Source organism: Psittacula echo (genome assembly GCF_963264785.1).
Source record: "Psittacula echo genome assembly, chromosome: 5".
Taxonomy (NCBI): Eukaryota; Metazoa; Chordata; class Aves; order Psittaciformes; family Psittacidae; genus Psittacula; species Psittacula echo.
Window position 1 is genome coordinate 82139730 of NC_137739.1, and position 16435 is coordinate 82156164.

Below are 16435 nucleotides of genomic sequence, written 5' to 3' on the forward strand. Positions count from 1 at the left end.
TGTTTCTCGCTGGGATATGGGAAAGGGATTGACAGTTTTTGTTAAAGGACAAAGATAATGGCCACAAACGTGACACAGAGCAACAGTCAGAAAAATAAATTAATAAATAAACTCATTAAAAGTCTGCTTCTTGATTCTCATGAAGCCTTGGAGAAGGGATTGGTTTCAACTGGACTCCTTTGTGTTTAGTCAGCAGTTCAGAATTTCTTGGATAGCTTGTGTGGCACTTTTTCCTTAGGTGCCACCCAATCCTGACCTCCTGGCTATGAAGAAATCTCAAGGCAATTTCTTCAAACTCCTCTTTCAAGATTTTGTCTAGAGACAGGAAGTTGAAGACCATTGGGAGAAAAACGTATCAAAATTGTGGCCAGCACATTGCTAAGAATCAGAGCAAGTCAGTTGTAGGGGCTTGAGGAAATTAGTTTCTAAAGGTCTCCCCACCAGCCCTAGAGCAGTGTGATGACAGCATCTGTCTGAAGCTCTCTCTGTGGTCCTCTTCTTGGGATTATCTCTGTGTATTCACAAACACCTGAAAGCCACCCCTCCTAAAGTTTTTTGTCCATGCGTCGTTCCACAGCTTGTAGCAACAGCTCTGAGTACTGTTCCAGCAAAGCTAGTGTCTGCTGATCCCCCAAACTCTTGGGACTTGGTAGATTGGCACCACACCCCTCATTTGATGGAGTAGTGGTATCTTGTGGCTTCATCAGTACCTCCTTAACCTTCGGAAGCTTTTCCTCTTCCTTCAGAGAGTCCAGTTCTTTCTTCATTGAGGAGAACGTTTCTGTCAGGAGGCCTGCTATTTTATCTTTGTCAGTAGAAGACTCTGTATCATTTAACACCTGAAAAGAGAGAGGAAAAGGAAATGATGGACTGGGATTTAGGTTGAGCACCGAGTAAGCAGTTTCAGTCCTTTAGAGAACTGAAACCATGAAGATTTGCAGACCACTCAAGTGTTGTTTTCTTCAACATTCAAGACTGCCAATTTAGGCATAAAGCAGGACATGCATCCAATTCTTCTAGTCACACAAAATCCAGAGGCACCAAGCCAATAGGATAGATGGGAAACACATTTTCAGGTAGTGTTCCCCTTATACTGGGCCTAAGGAGGTGCTATGTTTCCCAGCTGCAGCACAGGGCCAGTCTCCTTCCTGTCTGTCAGACACAGCTGGTCACAGAAACAGAGCAAGGTCAAAGGAGAGCTAAAGCAAGCATTAAGGCAAGAGCTGTAGAGGACCACATGGCAGAAGTCTGATGTGGTAGTTTCATGCTCATTACAAGAAGCCTGACAGACCAGTGCTAAGCAAAGAAAGGAAGAGTTATGATATTGCTCTGCATGTAACTCTGGTCTGGCAGTGAATGGGACAGGTGAGCGGTTGCATGTTCCTTCTCACAGCTGGATTTCCATGGTATCTCTCACTTGCTAATCCTTTTCCCAGGCATCAGAGACAGAACAGATGGGGATAATAAAACTTAAAGCTCCTACGACATTTCATATCTCTGAAACACTATATAAATATTAACTAATCCTCTAATACCCCTTTGAAAAAGAGCATAAAATAGGCTAAACAGACTGAAAAGAGTGCCATAGCAAGCCATTGGAAAACCCAACAGCTGGAAATCAGGACCTCCTGCCTCCTCAGGTCAAGCTGAAGGTGCACTCAAGTGGACAACCAGGCAACAGTAACAAGTACCCCTCAAGCCAGGAAGCACACAGATTCAATGCTCATGGGCTGTAAAAGCCAAATCACTGGAACAGAGCCCCTGTTGGAGGTCACTCACCATGCGGTAAAGATGAATGGCTTTGCGCATGCTGTCCTGGAGCTCGGATACCACATGCTCACACTGCTCTACGCTGATGCATGATCCTGAAGGGGAGAAAAAAACAAAAACCCAAAGTAAGGCACAGACACACTCCAGCATCTGCCATCTCACAGTTCGGTACAAAACCTTCCTTTTGTTTAATATATGTATTTGAAAGACAACGTGCACACAATTCTGATTCAATTTATAGGGCTGGTTTGAGCCAATCATTAAACAGACAAGTTCCACATAAACTTTCCTTCGTACCTAGAGATGCTGCTTGTTTCAAACATTGCTATTTTTCCAGTCTTTAGCCTCTCCAAATTGAGCAATGGTTTTTCTCAGATCACACATTTCTGCTACAGTTAAGGACAGCACAGATTACCCATGCCATTCTCAAATACAATTAAAGTCAAGTCTGAATAAAGGCTTCCAGTAGCAAAAGTGACTGATTTGAGTAGTCTCTAATTTAACCTCCACCCGGTCAGAAATCTACACGCTTTTCCTCATATATTCTCCACATGGGCACAACAAAGTGTACCACACAGTATACAATTAAGTTCTGAAGATGAAGGATTATACTGAATTATTACAGTGTTCTCTAGTGAGGACTGAGGTCCAGAGGCATGTGGACAAACAAATTCAGTCACAACAGAATCACATTTCTGAGCAACCCAGAATATGCACTGCTCACACACTGTAATTCAAAGATGAAAAATAAAAGCAAGGAACTGAAGGCCACCATCTTCTGCCTACCCCCTCCAGACATTATCCCAAAGCATCATTTTAAGGCCTGCAATGCTTTAAGAAAATAAACACTTTCATGAGTTAACCCACAAACAAAGACACAGACACACACACAATCTGCAGTTAACTTCAGTTTGCAAAGGCCTGGACAAAGGCCATTTGACTTCCTTTAATTAACTAAAACCAAAACTTGTTCACATTAGCACTACTATTTCTGCAATTCTAAGAACATTGGCTTTGAACAGGCTGGAGGGGACTTTAGCTAATTTTATGAATACATCTAGATGTATAAACAAATATTTCCTAGAAGAACATCTATCTATACATAAACAAACACATACATAAGAACAAAGGGGCATGAATTAATCCTTCCATCTGCAGCTTTTGTTCCTGAATCACCCAACCTTGTAGAGTTTGAGCACAGTGGGCTTCAGTGCAGTCCAAGATTCTTGCCTTTTTTTCACCCTTTCTTCTTTCTGTCCCCCCTCCTCCCCTCTTTTCGTTTTAAACCCAGCTGTTTCTTCTCATGATCATTTCTGGATTTCTCCTCTGATCATGCTTTTTATGCTGGTCGTCAGCTCTGTGAGCTGCCAGGTCACAAACATAACATAAATGCTTGAGTAACAGGCATTTTCTGCCTCTTCAGTGTGCACAACAGAGCGCTTCAGAAACCAGCAGAGAATATTAAACACAGCAACAGTATTAAGCACATACACAGCATTTTAAGTTTAGATGTCAAAATGCTTTAACAAAAACAATTAAGTTTCTTTATCTGCAGCTGTTATACAGGAGGAAAATGGAAGGACAGAAAAATTAAGTGGAAACCCAAAGTCACAGAGCAAGTCAGAAGGAGGACAGGTCTCTGTCAACCCTGCAGTTCTAAACTGCTATACTACGATATGCAGAAGCCACAGTGGAAGTTTCAGATGCCCTCGCTGTTCTACAGAGCAGCTACGCTATAAGAACAGCAGGTCCTCAGACAAAACATCACATTTCCTGTTCTACCTGAGAGTGTTTCAATCTTAGGTATTTGATCCCTCTAGAAATGCAAAATGAAAAATAACAGGGCATGAAACTCATTTTTCTGCAATGCTTCAGTGCAGAAATACTGTGCTTAACCATCGCAATGAATGGTGGAGCAGCCTGGCTCCACAGATAATAATCGATCGGGGATTACAGGGGTATCCCTTCACAGATGTAAGAACAACACAGCAAAAGGGACTTAAACAGTGCTGTGTATAGCCCCTGAAGGTACAAGGTATCAGTGCAGTACTTAACATCCAGCTTCTTACTGCACGACTCAGCTCAGTGTTTCAGGAAGGTGTATTTCCAAAAGAAAAAACTCTGGCAGTTTCTCTGCCACTGGCCTGGAGGGCAGGATTTTTGCTTCGGTTTGAAGTTACCTGCTAGTTTTCATTTGATTGAAGTATTCTAAACCAGGGCCTGTAACAGAGCCGAGAGCTGTCCTCAGCAGGTAAAACAGTTTCCCACCTCGTGCCTTTTTTTCCAGACTGAAATTCAACTATGTTCTTTATGCTCAAAGTCTAGGCCTGCACATGTGCTGCATGCCCAGCCTGCAGACATTCCTCAAAGCACAGAGACTTTCTCACTCTCACAGATTGCTACAGCAAGGAACTCACCTCGGTCAAGCCTTACCTTATGCAAGACAATTGTATGCAAACCCTTCTGAAGCCTGCACACTTGCACATTAACAAAGTAAAGCCTGAGCTGCCTGACATAACTACTGCCACTACTATCTGTGTTTGCTATGTTTAGCTAGCTCATGTTGGCCTGCACCTTCATCTGCTGGTCAGAAATGCTCAGAGAGGGGCACAGGGGATGTGATCTACACATTCTTGGGGATTCCCAGTACATCAGCTTTTAGCATTGACCTGAAAGAGGTTAGAGCCCCTACAGGTTAATTGTCCATCTGCAAACATGAGAGAGCTGAGGTCTACAAAACATTCAGCCACAAAGGACTTTCAGACATAAGACCCAGAGAAAATGGAAATCAAAGACTGAAAAAAAGATGTCAGGTTGAAGAAGTGTCTCACCATTGAGGGTATGGCTTATGGAACGAGACAGGTGCAGACAGGACGAGACAGGCCAGAAGCTGGACGTAAAGAAATGTGATGGGATCGTGAGGCGGTTCACAAAGACAGGAGACAGAAGGGGGAAGATAAGAGATGGGTATCCATGCACACCTGAGACCTGTGCCAAGGCAGTTATAGCTGTAGGAGACCTCGGCCTGATGGGATCTAGTGGGCACAGTCCAGGCTGGCTGTCCAGCACACAGGTGATGCCGGTGATCCGCTCCCTGCTCCTGGGCAGTGTGCCCTCAGGAGATTTTGGGTGCTGGCTCTCTGACAGTTTTGGATTAGTGACCCCTGGCTCATCCTGGCAACCCATCCTTGAGGCTGTGCTCTCCACTGGGCTCTCCTTAGTAGGCCCTGTTGAAACCTCTCTACCAGGAACCAGAGTCCCAGCAGTCAGATTCTCCTTCTTGGAGGCTCGGACCTCAGGAAAAGAGGGTTTCTTTTTACAGGCCCCAGCAGGTGACTGTGGAGACTGTGGCTCAAGCAGGGTTTTTGTTTTAGTAGTGGGTGAGAAGGAGGCCAGGGTGGGTCTATCAGGTAATGGCTTGGGAATGTCAAGAATCAGATGCGCTCGGTTCGATGATGCCAACTTGCTGTGGAAGGACTTGGGAGATGAGCAGTTTACAACTGGCTGAAGTGCTGGCTTCACTGGAACATTTTCTTTCGCTGGTGGTTTCATCTTCTCAGCATCTGCTGTGGAACTAAGCTGTGCCTTCTCTACCACTGGAGGGCTAGTCCTCCCATCTGCCAACATTTCAGAGGAGTAACCAAGGTACAGATTTTCCCCTACAGATATGCTCCTTGACATCTTAGCTCGGAAGCTGGTTGTGGGGTTCATGTAGGACTTGGGTTTTGCAGCCCTGACATCTTTGGCCAGCAGAGCACCAGATCCATCCATCTTCAACATACTGGCTGATAACACCCTGCAATTGTTAGGTCTGGGATCCTTCTCAACCACCAAAAGAGTCTGAGGACGCTGCTTGGCAGAGGATGTCACTCCAGGACCCTTATCTGTAAGAATTAAACAGACAAACATACCAAAAAGAGACAAGAGCCTGCAATGAATTCCAAAATCGGAAAGTAACAGAGCTGCTCCAGCCTCAGCTCAGCCCCTGGGAGAGGTGTACAGAACCACTACTTCAGGTTAATATCACCAAGCCTCAACAGCTTTCTTTTTTGCCCATCCATCATCCTGCTTACCTGATAAGAGAGACCTGTTCTTAAGTGTATGGTCAGAAGACCTCACACCAATGTGACCATTAACTGAGAGGCCAGAGGAAGCAGGCAAAAACTTACTTATGATGTTGTGGTGATAAGCTTTATTTTTTGTTTAAAACAGAGAGCTTATTGATGGTTCATAAGTTGATTGTTTCAAAAGCGGAGCTCTTTCATACAGAGGGCATGGATACAGTAAACTCCCTATTACTGTCTCCTCCGTCCCTCTTTCTTTCCTCCCCACCCTGGGGAGCTCCAGTCTTGGCCTGGAGCAACCACCCACAGCAAGAGAGGATTTCTTTACACATAGTTGATTTCACCCTTGCCATTGCTCCTCTCACAGCTGCCAGACAAATATCGGAGACTGATAATTAGCAGACCAGCATCTGCATTACAAATTAAAAATATCTTCCCATGACAGGCCAGGAGTTAGAAGACGCTAGAAGCCTGTAGCTCAGAATGCAGAAAGACATAAGCTTCAATTGAATCTCTAGTCAAGCTCAAATCTCCCCATTTCATTCTCAGGTTTAGACCACCATACCAACCTGTGTCCTTACCCTCATGAACGAGGTCATGAACTGACTGTGCTTTTCTCATCACTGCATTCACAGGGCCTTCTGGGAAGGATGCAATAACCCGTCCAGGAGCCATACCAACTCTGCTGGCCTCCAAAGCTGACCTCCGTTTTTTCTGGACATAAGGAGCCCGATTTGAATTTACACTCTCCAGCAGCTGGTTGCTCTCCAAAGCATCACTAGGCTGGCTGCTGCCATTTTTCAACAGATCTGATGTAAAATGACTGCTCTGGGTTGGCAGCTCGATGGGCTTTGAATCCAGTATCAGATTTGACGAAGAGAGTGACAATCGTCTAGAGAACATGATAAAGAAACCCCAGTTAAAACAAGTAAATATAATCGTCCTGGACAAACAGGCACACACATTAAGCCAGTTTCTCTTGGGATAAAGAGCCCTTCCCTATCTGTTTATTTTGGAGGGTTTTTTAAATCAAAAATGCCTTAGTCTGTTACCACTTTATTCTACCCAGCCCGAAGCACTCGTCTTCAGGCATTTGACCTTAGGCTGCACAATCACATACAGTATTGGGTCACTGTTTCCAGGGGGAACACTGTGAAAGGTGAAGGCAAAAGAGAAGGAAAAATTTCAGGCAGAGGGAAGACTGGGCAAAGTCAGGTCTTTTCTCCCAGCTCACCTTCCTAAAAATTAAACCTTTTCAATCCTAAGATAACCTGAGAGCAAATAATAGTGCTTTCCTAACATTATGAAAGCATAATTACCAGGAAAGCTGGTCAGTATCTTCAACAGGAAAGCCTAATTTCCTCTTCCTCTCCACTTCATACAAGCACAGTGGGCTTACTTCAGAAAGGAAGCGACTGTCAATCTGGCATATTTGAACAGCTGAAGTGATTAAAAGCCCAGAGGTTTGTATAACATAAAACTACCTCTCTTGTTACATCTCTAGAGCACCAGTGACTTCCTTCGTTCACCACTGCAACTCTCCAGAAGCTTACACATTAGCTATCCACTGGCTTTCTTCCCAAACATACTTAAGGTCCCAACACAAGACAGACTAAGAGGCACTCCTGACAGCAGCAACAGCAGCTGAATACAGCAGTGAGAAAAAAAATTCCCTGACATGGTGAATCCAGACACAGCTGGTGAGCCATAGAAGATGTACTCAAATCTGCTCAGTCCTACAGAATGAAATTATTTTGAGCCGAGATCTCAGGTTGTCATTTATGGGGAATAAAGGAGTATTTGTTTAAAACATTTATGAACCCAAATCAATCAAAGTATTTATCCCATTTCTTGTTTGCTTTTTTTGTTTGTTTTGTTAGGATTCCTTTTAAACAAGGGAAACAGCTTGGAGAGGCCTTTTGGGATGTTTTAGGGTTGAGGTTTTATTGGAAGAAGAATATCGCCATGGGGCTATTATGAGACACCAGAGCACTCCATGAAGGCATGGGACTGAGAAACAAAGCTGAGTAAGAAAGGACTGCAAGACAAAGGCAAAGTTGACAAGCCTACTTTCATTGTCCAAGCTGAATGAAATGCAAAAGAATAAAAAGAGTATAAACAGTGAAGAGTAAATTAGATTAGGAGCAATTCCTCCAACTTAATCAATTCAGGCATTAATAATGAAACAATTAAGTACATTGTTGAAAGAGGAAAAAGGACAAAACAGCGTTGCTATAGGAAAACCAGAACAGCTAAGGTGACACAGGATGGCCTGTCCAAATTACAAGGGTCTGCAGCCAGCCTGCCAGGTGCTACGCTAACACTTTTCTGGGCATAGGCACACCAAGAGCAGAAGTTTGCTCAACTACTTTGATGCAGGGCCTAGCGTAAGACCTACTCACATTAGTAAAAACAGACAGACAACACTCAAAACAAGCAGAGCCATACCTGAGAGCCGGGGACTGGGAAAGAAAGCGAGAGGAAATGCTGAGGTTTTCACTTCCTTCCAGATTCCTACATGAGCCACCTAAAATTTTGGTTAAAGGGGAGAGAAAAGGGAGCAGTTTAGTTATAGAACAAACATTCTGACACATGCATTTTCTTATTGCAGAGACTAGCAAATGTTCCCCCATATCCAAGGGGATTTTCTGAGCTAAAACCACAGAGAATGAAATCATTTCATTGCCTTTGCCTTTTCTCTTCTACTTAGATTATTGTGCCTTAACTGCTACTCTCCCTAAGGGTACGCCTCCTCCTTTTTCGCTTCCCTTTGTGTCCTATCCTGTCTGCAGGACTGTGAAGAGCTGGCATCAAGCAGAAAACAAACCAATCAAAAGAGGAAAATAAATTAAAAATGAAACAGAAAACAGACAACTCACATAGATATTGCTGCCTGCAACCATCATCAACTCTAAAAAGATACGCTTTGTGCTGGGGTTGGTTGATAAAGACTAACCAGCTTCTTTGCCACTCTGATGTCTCCTCTTATTCCCTCCCTCCACCCAGCATTTCAGCCTTTTCTTTTGTGACATTTGTTATGCCTTAACAGACCACTAGAGGCCACTACATGTCACCTATGGGGGGGGTGAACACACAGTATAATACCTTCATACACGAGTGCGGAGCTAAGAGAATGTTCCTTCAGGATTCCATGGACAACCCTTAACCCAAACTGACACAGACCCCAGTCTCATCCACAAAGACTTACACACAGACCGATGGAGTTAACACGTCACTTTTCTTTAGGCCTCTCTATACTGGCTCCCTGTTTTCGCCCTCACGTACACACAGCCACAAAAGCCTAGCAAAACTCACAGCCTCATTTGATTTACATAGGGAACAAATCTGGAATGCCGTCCCAAATTCCCCCCTACCAAGCAGAGAGCTGTACCTTTTCCATCAGTGCTGCCCAGGGTCCCAAAATGCTCCTTGAGGAACTTTTCCTGATCATGTATCTGGGGGATTTCTCCCTCCGGCATGCTAGTAGCCACATCCTCCTCTCCTTCCTCTCCCTCCAGGTCCGAGATGCCGTCCACACTGAGCGGCTCAGTGCTTTCAGAATCTGGGAAAAGGCAAACCACCTCAGTGCTGTAACAGCATAATCACAGTAACATTAGCCAGCGTAAAAAACAAAACCAAAACCCAAACATTCAGCAAAGATGATAAATCGAACCTAGAATGTTAAAGCAAATGTTGGTGAGCATTAAGAGTAATTCTCTCCTATATCCCACAGGCAGCACAGCCTACAGGATAATCAATACTAAACCTGCCTCCTTATCTAGGCAATGTAAAAGAAAACCAAAGGTGCACACAGGAAGTGCACTTTAACCAACTTCTGCTTCAACAGTGGCTTCACTGAAGCGCCTGTTGAAATGGACCTCAATCTTTACAGCAATACTAGCAAAATTAATAGGAGTGTGACCTCAGTTCAGCTTATTAAGAGGGTTAAGAATTACAGATCAGGATAGAAACTGATAAACACGGCACAGAACCACCCCAGCAAGGTCCTGCAGTGCTCAACATCATGTATAATCACATCTGTAATGTCTCTGCATCTTACCTTCATTTGGATGGTCTGGGCTGGACAGACGACTGCTGCTGTAATCTACAGAGCAGGCACTGTCAGGACTATGTTTATCTGGGCATCCATTACTGTGATAACCTCTATTTAGCTTCCCATGGGGCAGTGCTTTTACCTGGAACTCACTACAAAAGAGATGGGAAAGATACAGCACTAGAAGACATATTTATTTTACACATGAAGAAGCACATTCTAACTTTAATAAGGCCTTACCTGTGTTAGTAACACCCTTGATTACAGAAGTAAGGCTTATAAAGAGAAACAGAAGTTGATTTCTCTCATCATTACACAGTATGGGTTTTGCATTTCATTAAGCTTGGACAGTGAAGTCTGACTTTCTGGGTGTTGTCAGTTTCCCATGACTACCAGGTACCAGCACAGCACTGCCCTGGCTTTATTTCCAGCATAGGTGAGGAACAAATAGTAGAGGTCTCTGCAATGAAGAAGGGACTACACCCAGGCCTATACCCACATGAAACAAACTCCAGTTTGCCATAGATTTGAGCCCTAATACACTATTTTTTCCATGTTTATGCCCTGCTTCTTTGGGCAACTTCTGTGTTGCAAAATAGAGAAGATTGTGGGTTCGAGCAAGACTAATTTACTGAAGAAGGTCATAAAAAATACAATGCTGTGGGACAGGGTTCCTGGTTTCTGTTGTGATTTCATGAGTCTTACTTTGTCAAATGACGCCAGCACCACTCTTTTGCCTGATAAACTGAGGACTTCAGTTTTCTACTTTATGAAATCCTTTGGTTTCAGATGTACTTCAATGCAAAGGTAGGATGCAGAAGTCACCCAATGGAACTGAATAACAACTACCCCTCTCAGCTTGCAAACTCTGTATACATTGAGCTATGTCCAGTCTGTATCTAACATCACCACAGGGCCTCCCTTTCTTACATGACAGAGCAGCACATGGGTCTGCTCTGTCCAAATGTTATCATAATAGAATTAAAGATGTAAATAAAGAGAAACTGGGAGAAGCCTAGCAGCTTCAGCTGCAAAAACTTGGCATGCACTCTTGCATAAAAGCCTGTTTAAAGCTGTCAGCCCGCTCTTTGTAACAGAGCAGAAGGAGACAGAGGAATTAAACAGCTATTTGCATCAGGTTAAGAGGGGAAGAGAAGATCAGAATTCAGGGAAGGAAAAAAAATGGAGCACAGGAGGAAACAGGAAATTAAATGAGGTAAAACTAAACCAGAAGAAAGAGCAGCAGAAGTAAAAAAAGTCTCTGCTGTTTCCAGTGTCCTTTTCAATTCCATCTATCTCATGCAAGCCATTCTATTTCCCGCAATAGGGTCATCACATAATACATTTGTTAAATTCTTGCCCAATTAGGTTTGAAATTCTCATGAGTAAGCGTCCTGCCAGTTCTCCTGCGCAGACATTTCACTGCCATGTACACATTGCCTTTGGGGTTTTTCCCAGCTTCCAAGTTTTCCCTTGCTTATTTCAACCCAGATAAGGGAGAAAGCAAAAAGGCTGCTCCAAGTTGTTTATTCAACAAAAAAACTTAGAGGAAGCTACTAATGTGCAGTTTCCTCAGAGGGAAGATTATGTTAATGGTGCCTTCTTAGTTTCAGATTCCTTTAGTATCCGGCTGGCATAAAGCTCTCAACTAAACATGCCTGACATCAATCAGGCAGTAAGTCAACTCATCCAACTTACCACACAAGCTACACGCAAACTAAAACAGAAGCATCTAAGCCATGCACAGCAGAGAGCTTATTTTTAACCTGCTAGGGTCTGTGGGATGGATTTCATCTTGCTCAGGGTAGATTACACATTCCTCACTCTCAGAAGGTTCCAGTTCCTGAGAGAAAATCCCCTCCTCGCAAGACACAAGCCGAATCATTTGGGGTCGCGCACAGGACCGGTTATCTTGGGGAGGTACTGAGCTGCCAACCTGGTTTTAAAAGAGAGAAAACTGGATATTAACAGTGCTTTTCCTTAAGTCGGCAAGTGCTGTGCAGAGCTAGAAAACAGGCATTACAACACCGAATATGATCAGAAATCTGATAACAGCAAACACAGCACTCCTATGACTTTCCTGTTCCTTATTTACTGAACTTGACAGACTACTACTGTAGTTTCCTATTTTGTTTCCTGTTTGCAGTCCCCTAAAATACTCTGGTAAAGTACTGAAGCCCCTATCCCTCTTTGACCACACGTTAGGAGTGCAAGCCATGTGGCAGCAGGTTCTTCCATTACCTTTTATAGGCTGATCAGACATAATCCAGAGAAGTCTGTGGGCCACAGCTGAAAACCACTGATTTACTGCATGCAACAAGCCCAACCCTCTTCTCAGTCACACAGTTATAAAGGAAGGAAAAAATCTAATGAAGTTAGGCACCAGGAGAGATTGCTACTGGAAAACAGGCATTAGCTTTCTGAGGTATGAGTACACATTACCTGCTGTGATCCATTGAGACAAAGATTAAAGAGAACTTAATCATCTAGCACAGCCCACAGCTAAGGGTGTCACATGAGCCACATTTCAGTGGCTACTGGTTAAGAAACTGCACCCCAGCAGAGCGAGCTAACAGGTGATCAGGGACACATCTGTAATTCTGAGCTCAGCTTCTTTTTGCCATAAATAATCAAAGAGCTAGAGGAAAACATGAGGGCTTCCCTGTCATTGGAACAAAACCTTGATCCTAAGATGGCAGAGTCACACACCGCAGGAGTACTAATTACAACAGAATTATCTAAAGAAGCTTCTCTGAAGGCATTTAGAGCCACCTCTAATGATATGAAAAATATCATCAAGTAGTAATATGTGCAGGTAACAATAAATAGAGGCAGGACATATGCACTCAGAGTAGCTACACCTCTGAGTAGTAATGCCCTTACTTTGTTGACGTGCACACGAAGATCCGCCTGCTCTTCTCTGTCATCCCCATTGCTGTTCTGAGAGAGTGAGTCTCGACTTGGAGAACGGGAAACAGAGAAAGACTCCAACTGACGCAAGTCAAGCATGGATTTCACAGTCATCTCTATGTTGCTGGTTGGCTGGGACCAGCGCCCACGCTGCCGAGGCATCTTGCTCATCGGTGCCTCTGAGCGCTGGATTGCTGCTATCTCTTTGGCCTGAAAGAAATTCAAAGACAGGCTTAGGGATGGAGATTTCTGCTTATGGAAAGACAAGACAGGAAACACAGGACCCACAGAAAGACACAATTATGTCCATCTCCATAAAAGCTGTCTGTGAGACAGCTTAAACTTCCTCCCTTAATCATAAAGCATTAAGTAAAGATGATACATCTGTTGCTGCTTCTTGTATAACTGAACATTTAAATGCATCACTCAGATCCAAGTATATGATCAGCTTCGGTATCACATAAGATTCAGGCCAGAATGAGGGGTGGCAAAAGCATAACATCTGACGGAAAGATACTGATGTAAAGATCCCAAGTGGTCCCTGTCTCTTAAACTAGGCTCTACTTTGCCACCCTCTAGTCAACTCTTCACAGAGAGGCTTCTCAATGGCTTCCCACCACAGCTGCACCTTCCCCACCAGGGTAAATGAAGTTTCTAATCTCCATGGGAATTTCTTCTCCTGTTTCACTATGACAAGAAACAGAATTTGAAGGTTTTACAACTCACCCTCCTCATTTCCCAGTGAGAAAGGCTTCTTGAAAGGGTAAGGTCTGTATCTGGAAAAGTAAAAAGATATATACCTAGTTGATATCCTTGACCAGCAGTCCAGCTTTTGAAAGACCTCTTATCTCATTTTTCCTCAAAGGCAGCATTCCTACACTTTTTGAACCAGCAGGCACTGTCAACACATGCTTTCCTAGACTACTACATAACATTAATGGAGGTGTACCGTTTCATACAAGATTTTTGCTGACTCAGCAGACCCACTGCAGAATGCTTGCCACAGGGCAATGGTCCACTAAAGCCTTAGGAAAAAACCTGCTTCAAAACACTAATATCAGTGGTAAAAATACCTCCAATCAGCAATGGTAATCACTACGGTGAGTTTTATCAGACATCTCCAGAATCTTCCATGAGGTACCTTTTGATTTCTGTGGATTTCTAATAGCTTGTATACCCAAGCCCAGGACACTAACTCAGATTTTGTTTGGCCAGGTGGAACTAGCAAGAAACTTGGCAATTTAACAGCTGATCTCTAATCAGAGAACTCAGGAACACATCCCTCTTCAGACACAGGGATGGGAAACTCCATCTTTCCCCATTGGTATCGATCCATCTGTTTCTGTCTTGTTCTTTCTCTTTCTGCCCATATCTTGTTATCCCTAAGCCAGTGTGTTTCACCTCCCACTTCACATTCATGCCATTTTCCTCCATCTCTGCACATGCTCCTCTCCCTTTTATACCTGAGTCTCTGTCAGTGTTGCAGCTGGACTCAATATGGAACGACTGCAGCTCACGCAGCTCATCTTCATCATTTCCTTCATCTTCACCATCCTTGTCACTGTCTGATGAGAGTGCAGGCGCAGAGGACAAGGCAGAGATGGACTCATGCCTGGGAAGCAGGAATTGGAAGAAGCATTATGGTCTATCTCAAGAATTGCCCATCATTTCAGTCCTTACACCAGGTACTTCTCCACCTTACCTTCATAAACACTCAGTAGGCTGCCTCAACTCTCCCAAAGAGTCCTTGCTCTAGCAAACCCCATCTCTCAGAAACAGGGCAAGTTAAACCCTGCACAAAGGTGAGTAGATCCTGCCACAACAAATCATCTCATATGTGTGGAAGGATGGCAGAAATCAGAACAGAAGAAAACAAGTCTGAGAAAGTCAAGTGGAATGAAGCTTGGCCTTCTGTATCAGACCCTGCCAACTGATAAGGTCAAGATAGTAAAGAATATTTGAAAAGCAAAAAGTTTTACCGCCCTTAGGCATTTCCACTCTGGAACTGTTTTACACATCAAAAATGTCATAGAGATACTCCCTGTTTGACAGCAACTGGGTATATGGCAAATTACCATATAAGAGACAGGTTCATATCAAGTATTGCACCAGGCACAACCTGAAGGCACAGCCCACACACCATAAGAGCTCTGTGCTGCCTTTTTTAGCCTTCAAACACAAAGAATAATGTAAAACATGTTTTGGGAAGATCTTTAATCAAAGTAGATCAGACAAGTGTTCCCACACAGACCTCAGAGGCACTCCCAGCACGGAATTCCCTCATACCAATCAAGGATACTCACCAAACTCTACCTTCCCTCTTTCTTCTCTTCCCCTTCCTCCCCTCACCCCTTTAGTCAACAGAACCAAATGAACCTTGGACAATACTTGAACAAATGAAGAATTCCCTAACAAATTTGAGTAGCACCCGCTCCATGGCTTTGAGCTAAAGTACCAAACTCACCATTAGTGACATTTATAGGATATCAGTGGTGGGTGTTGAGTGCCAAGCATTATTCATGGAATAAAAATAGTTCATCCACCAAATACAGAGCAGCCTGGTGAGGTACTGACTTCTGCAGCTGACAGATAGCAGGCAGTATTGAAACACGGTAAGAAGGAGTTAAGGCATTTTAATCTTTTCCCTTCCCACACAGTGCAGAACATTAATTTCCATTTTACTAGGAGTGGCTGAGCACTCACTACCCGACCCTTTCATAGGAGCTTTGAGGTGTTGTGCCAGAAGGAGTTAAACTGACTGCAGTCTGCAGTGAAACAATTTCATGTTGGCCCTCCTCGTCTCCTTTGGACATTCAGAGACATGTCAGTCTCCTCATCTCTCCTACTGTCTCCTTATGTGTCCATCTTGTCACTCTCAGGTTCTTGTGTCTAAGCAGGAGAATCTCAAGACAGTTCAAGCACCACAGTACATTTGAAGTTATACCATGTTTTATCCTATAAGGTATACTAATTACATTTATATATGGTAGGAAATACTGACTTTGTATCAGTAACTTTGATAGCATCCTTCTGCTTGTATTCATCACTATGAAGGTGGTGAGGCGCTGGCACAGGTTGTCCAGAGAAACTCTGGCTGCCCCATCCCTGGCAGTGCTCAAGGCCAGGTTGGACAGGGCTTGGAGCACCCTGCTCTAGTGGAAGGTGTCCCTGCCTGTGGCAGGGGGGTTGGACCTGGATGAGCTTTAAGGTCCCTTCTAACCCAAACTAATCCATGATTCTATGATATGATTCTATGGTTGTTTGAGGAGTTTATTGAGGAAGAAGGGCGGGGTTATTAGACACTTTAATAGACATCTAACTGGTTGAATACCTCACTATGATGACATGATACAACTAGGCAAGGTTAGGTGCTTACTAAACTCTGGCAAGTACTGTCATTGGTGTAAATGGAGAAAGGATTGCTATCAATGCAGTTTATGTTACAAATAGAAAGATAGCCTCTGTCCATCTTGTGACTGACAAAATTGGTAAGCGGGGTGGGGAGGGTAATGTCCCAATATCCTCAAAGGAGCTGAGTAAGAGAATGTAAAACACATTTTGGGCGTTTTTTCATACCTCACAGCAAGTGCCAAACAAATTATGAAGTCACATGTGTTTGATACAAACGTAAGGTTTT

The 16435-nt window shown here is 43.7% G+C and overlaps 1 protein-coding gene across 1 annotated transcript in view; it reads right to left on the reverse strand.

Moving 5' to 3' along the window:
* Positions 1-545: 545 nt before the first annotated feature.
* Positions 546-16435, reverse strand: part of MAPKBP1 (mitogen-activated protein kinase binding protein 1) — a gene marked incomplete at both ends in the record, with an annotated part of 97673 nt that continues 81783 nt past the window's right edge. Inside the window, 11 exons of the mRNA XM_080619621.1 lie at positions 546-839; positions 1780-1865; positions 4602-5654; positions 6416-6726; positions 8283-8361; positions 9226-9396; positions 9895-10040; positions 11655-11824; positions 12772-13008; positions 13525-13574; positions 14262-14410. Coding sequence (XP_080475747.1) covers positions 546-839; positions 1780-1865; positions 4602-5654; positions 6416-6726; positions 8283-8361; positions 9226-9396; positions 9895-10040; positions 11655-11824; positions 12772-13008; positions 13525-13574; positions 14262-14410 — 2746 coding nt within the window. The remainder of the gene's footprint in view (positions 840-1779; positions 1866-4601; positions 5655-6415; positions 6727-8282; positions 8362-9225; positions 9397-9894; positions 10041-11654; positions 11825-12771; positions 13009-13524; positions 13575-14261; positions 14411-16435) is intronic.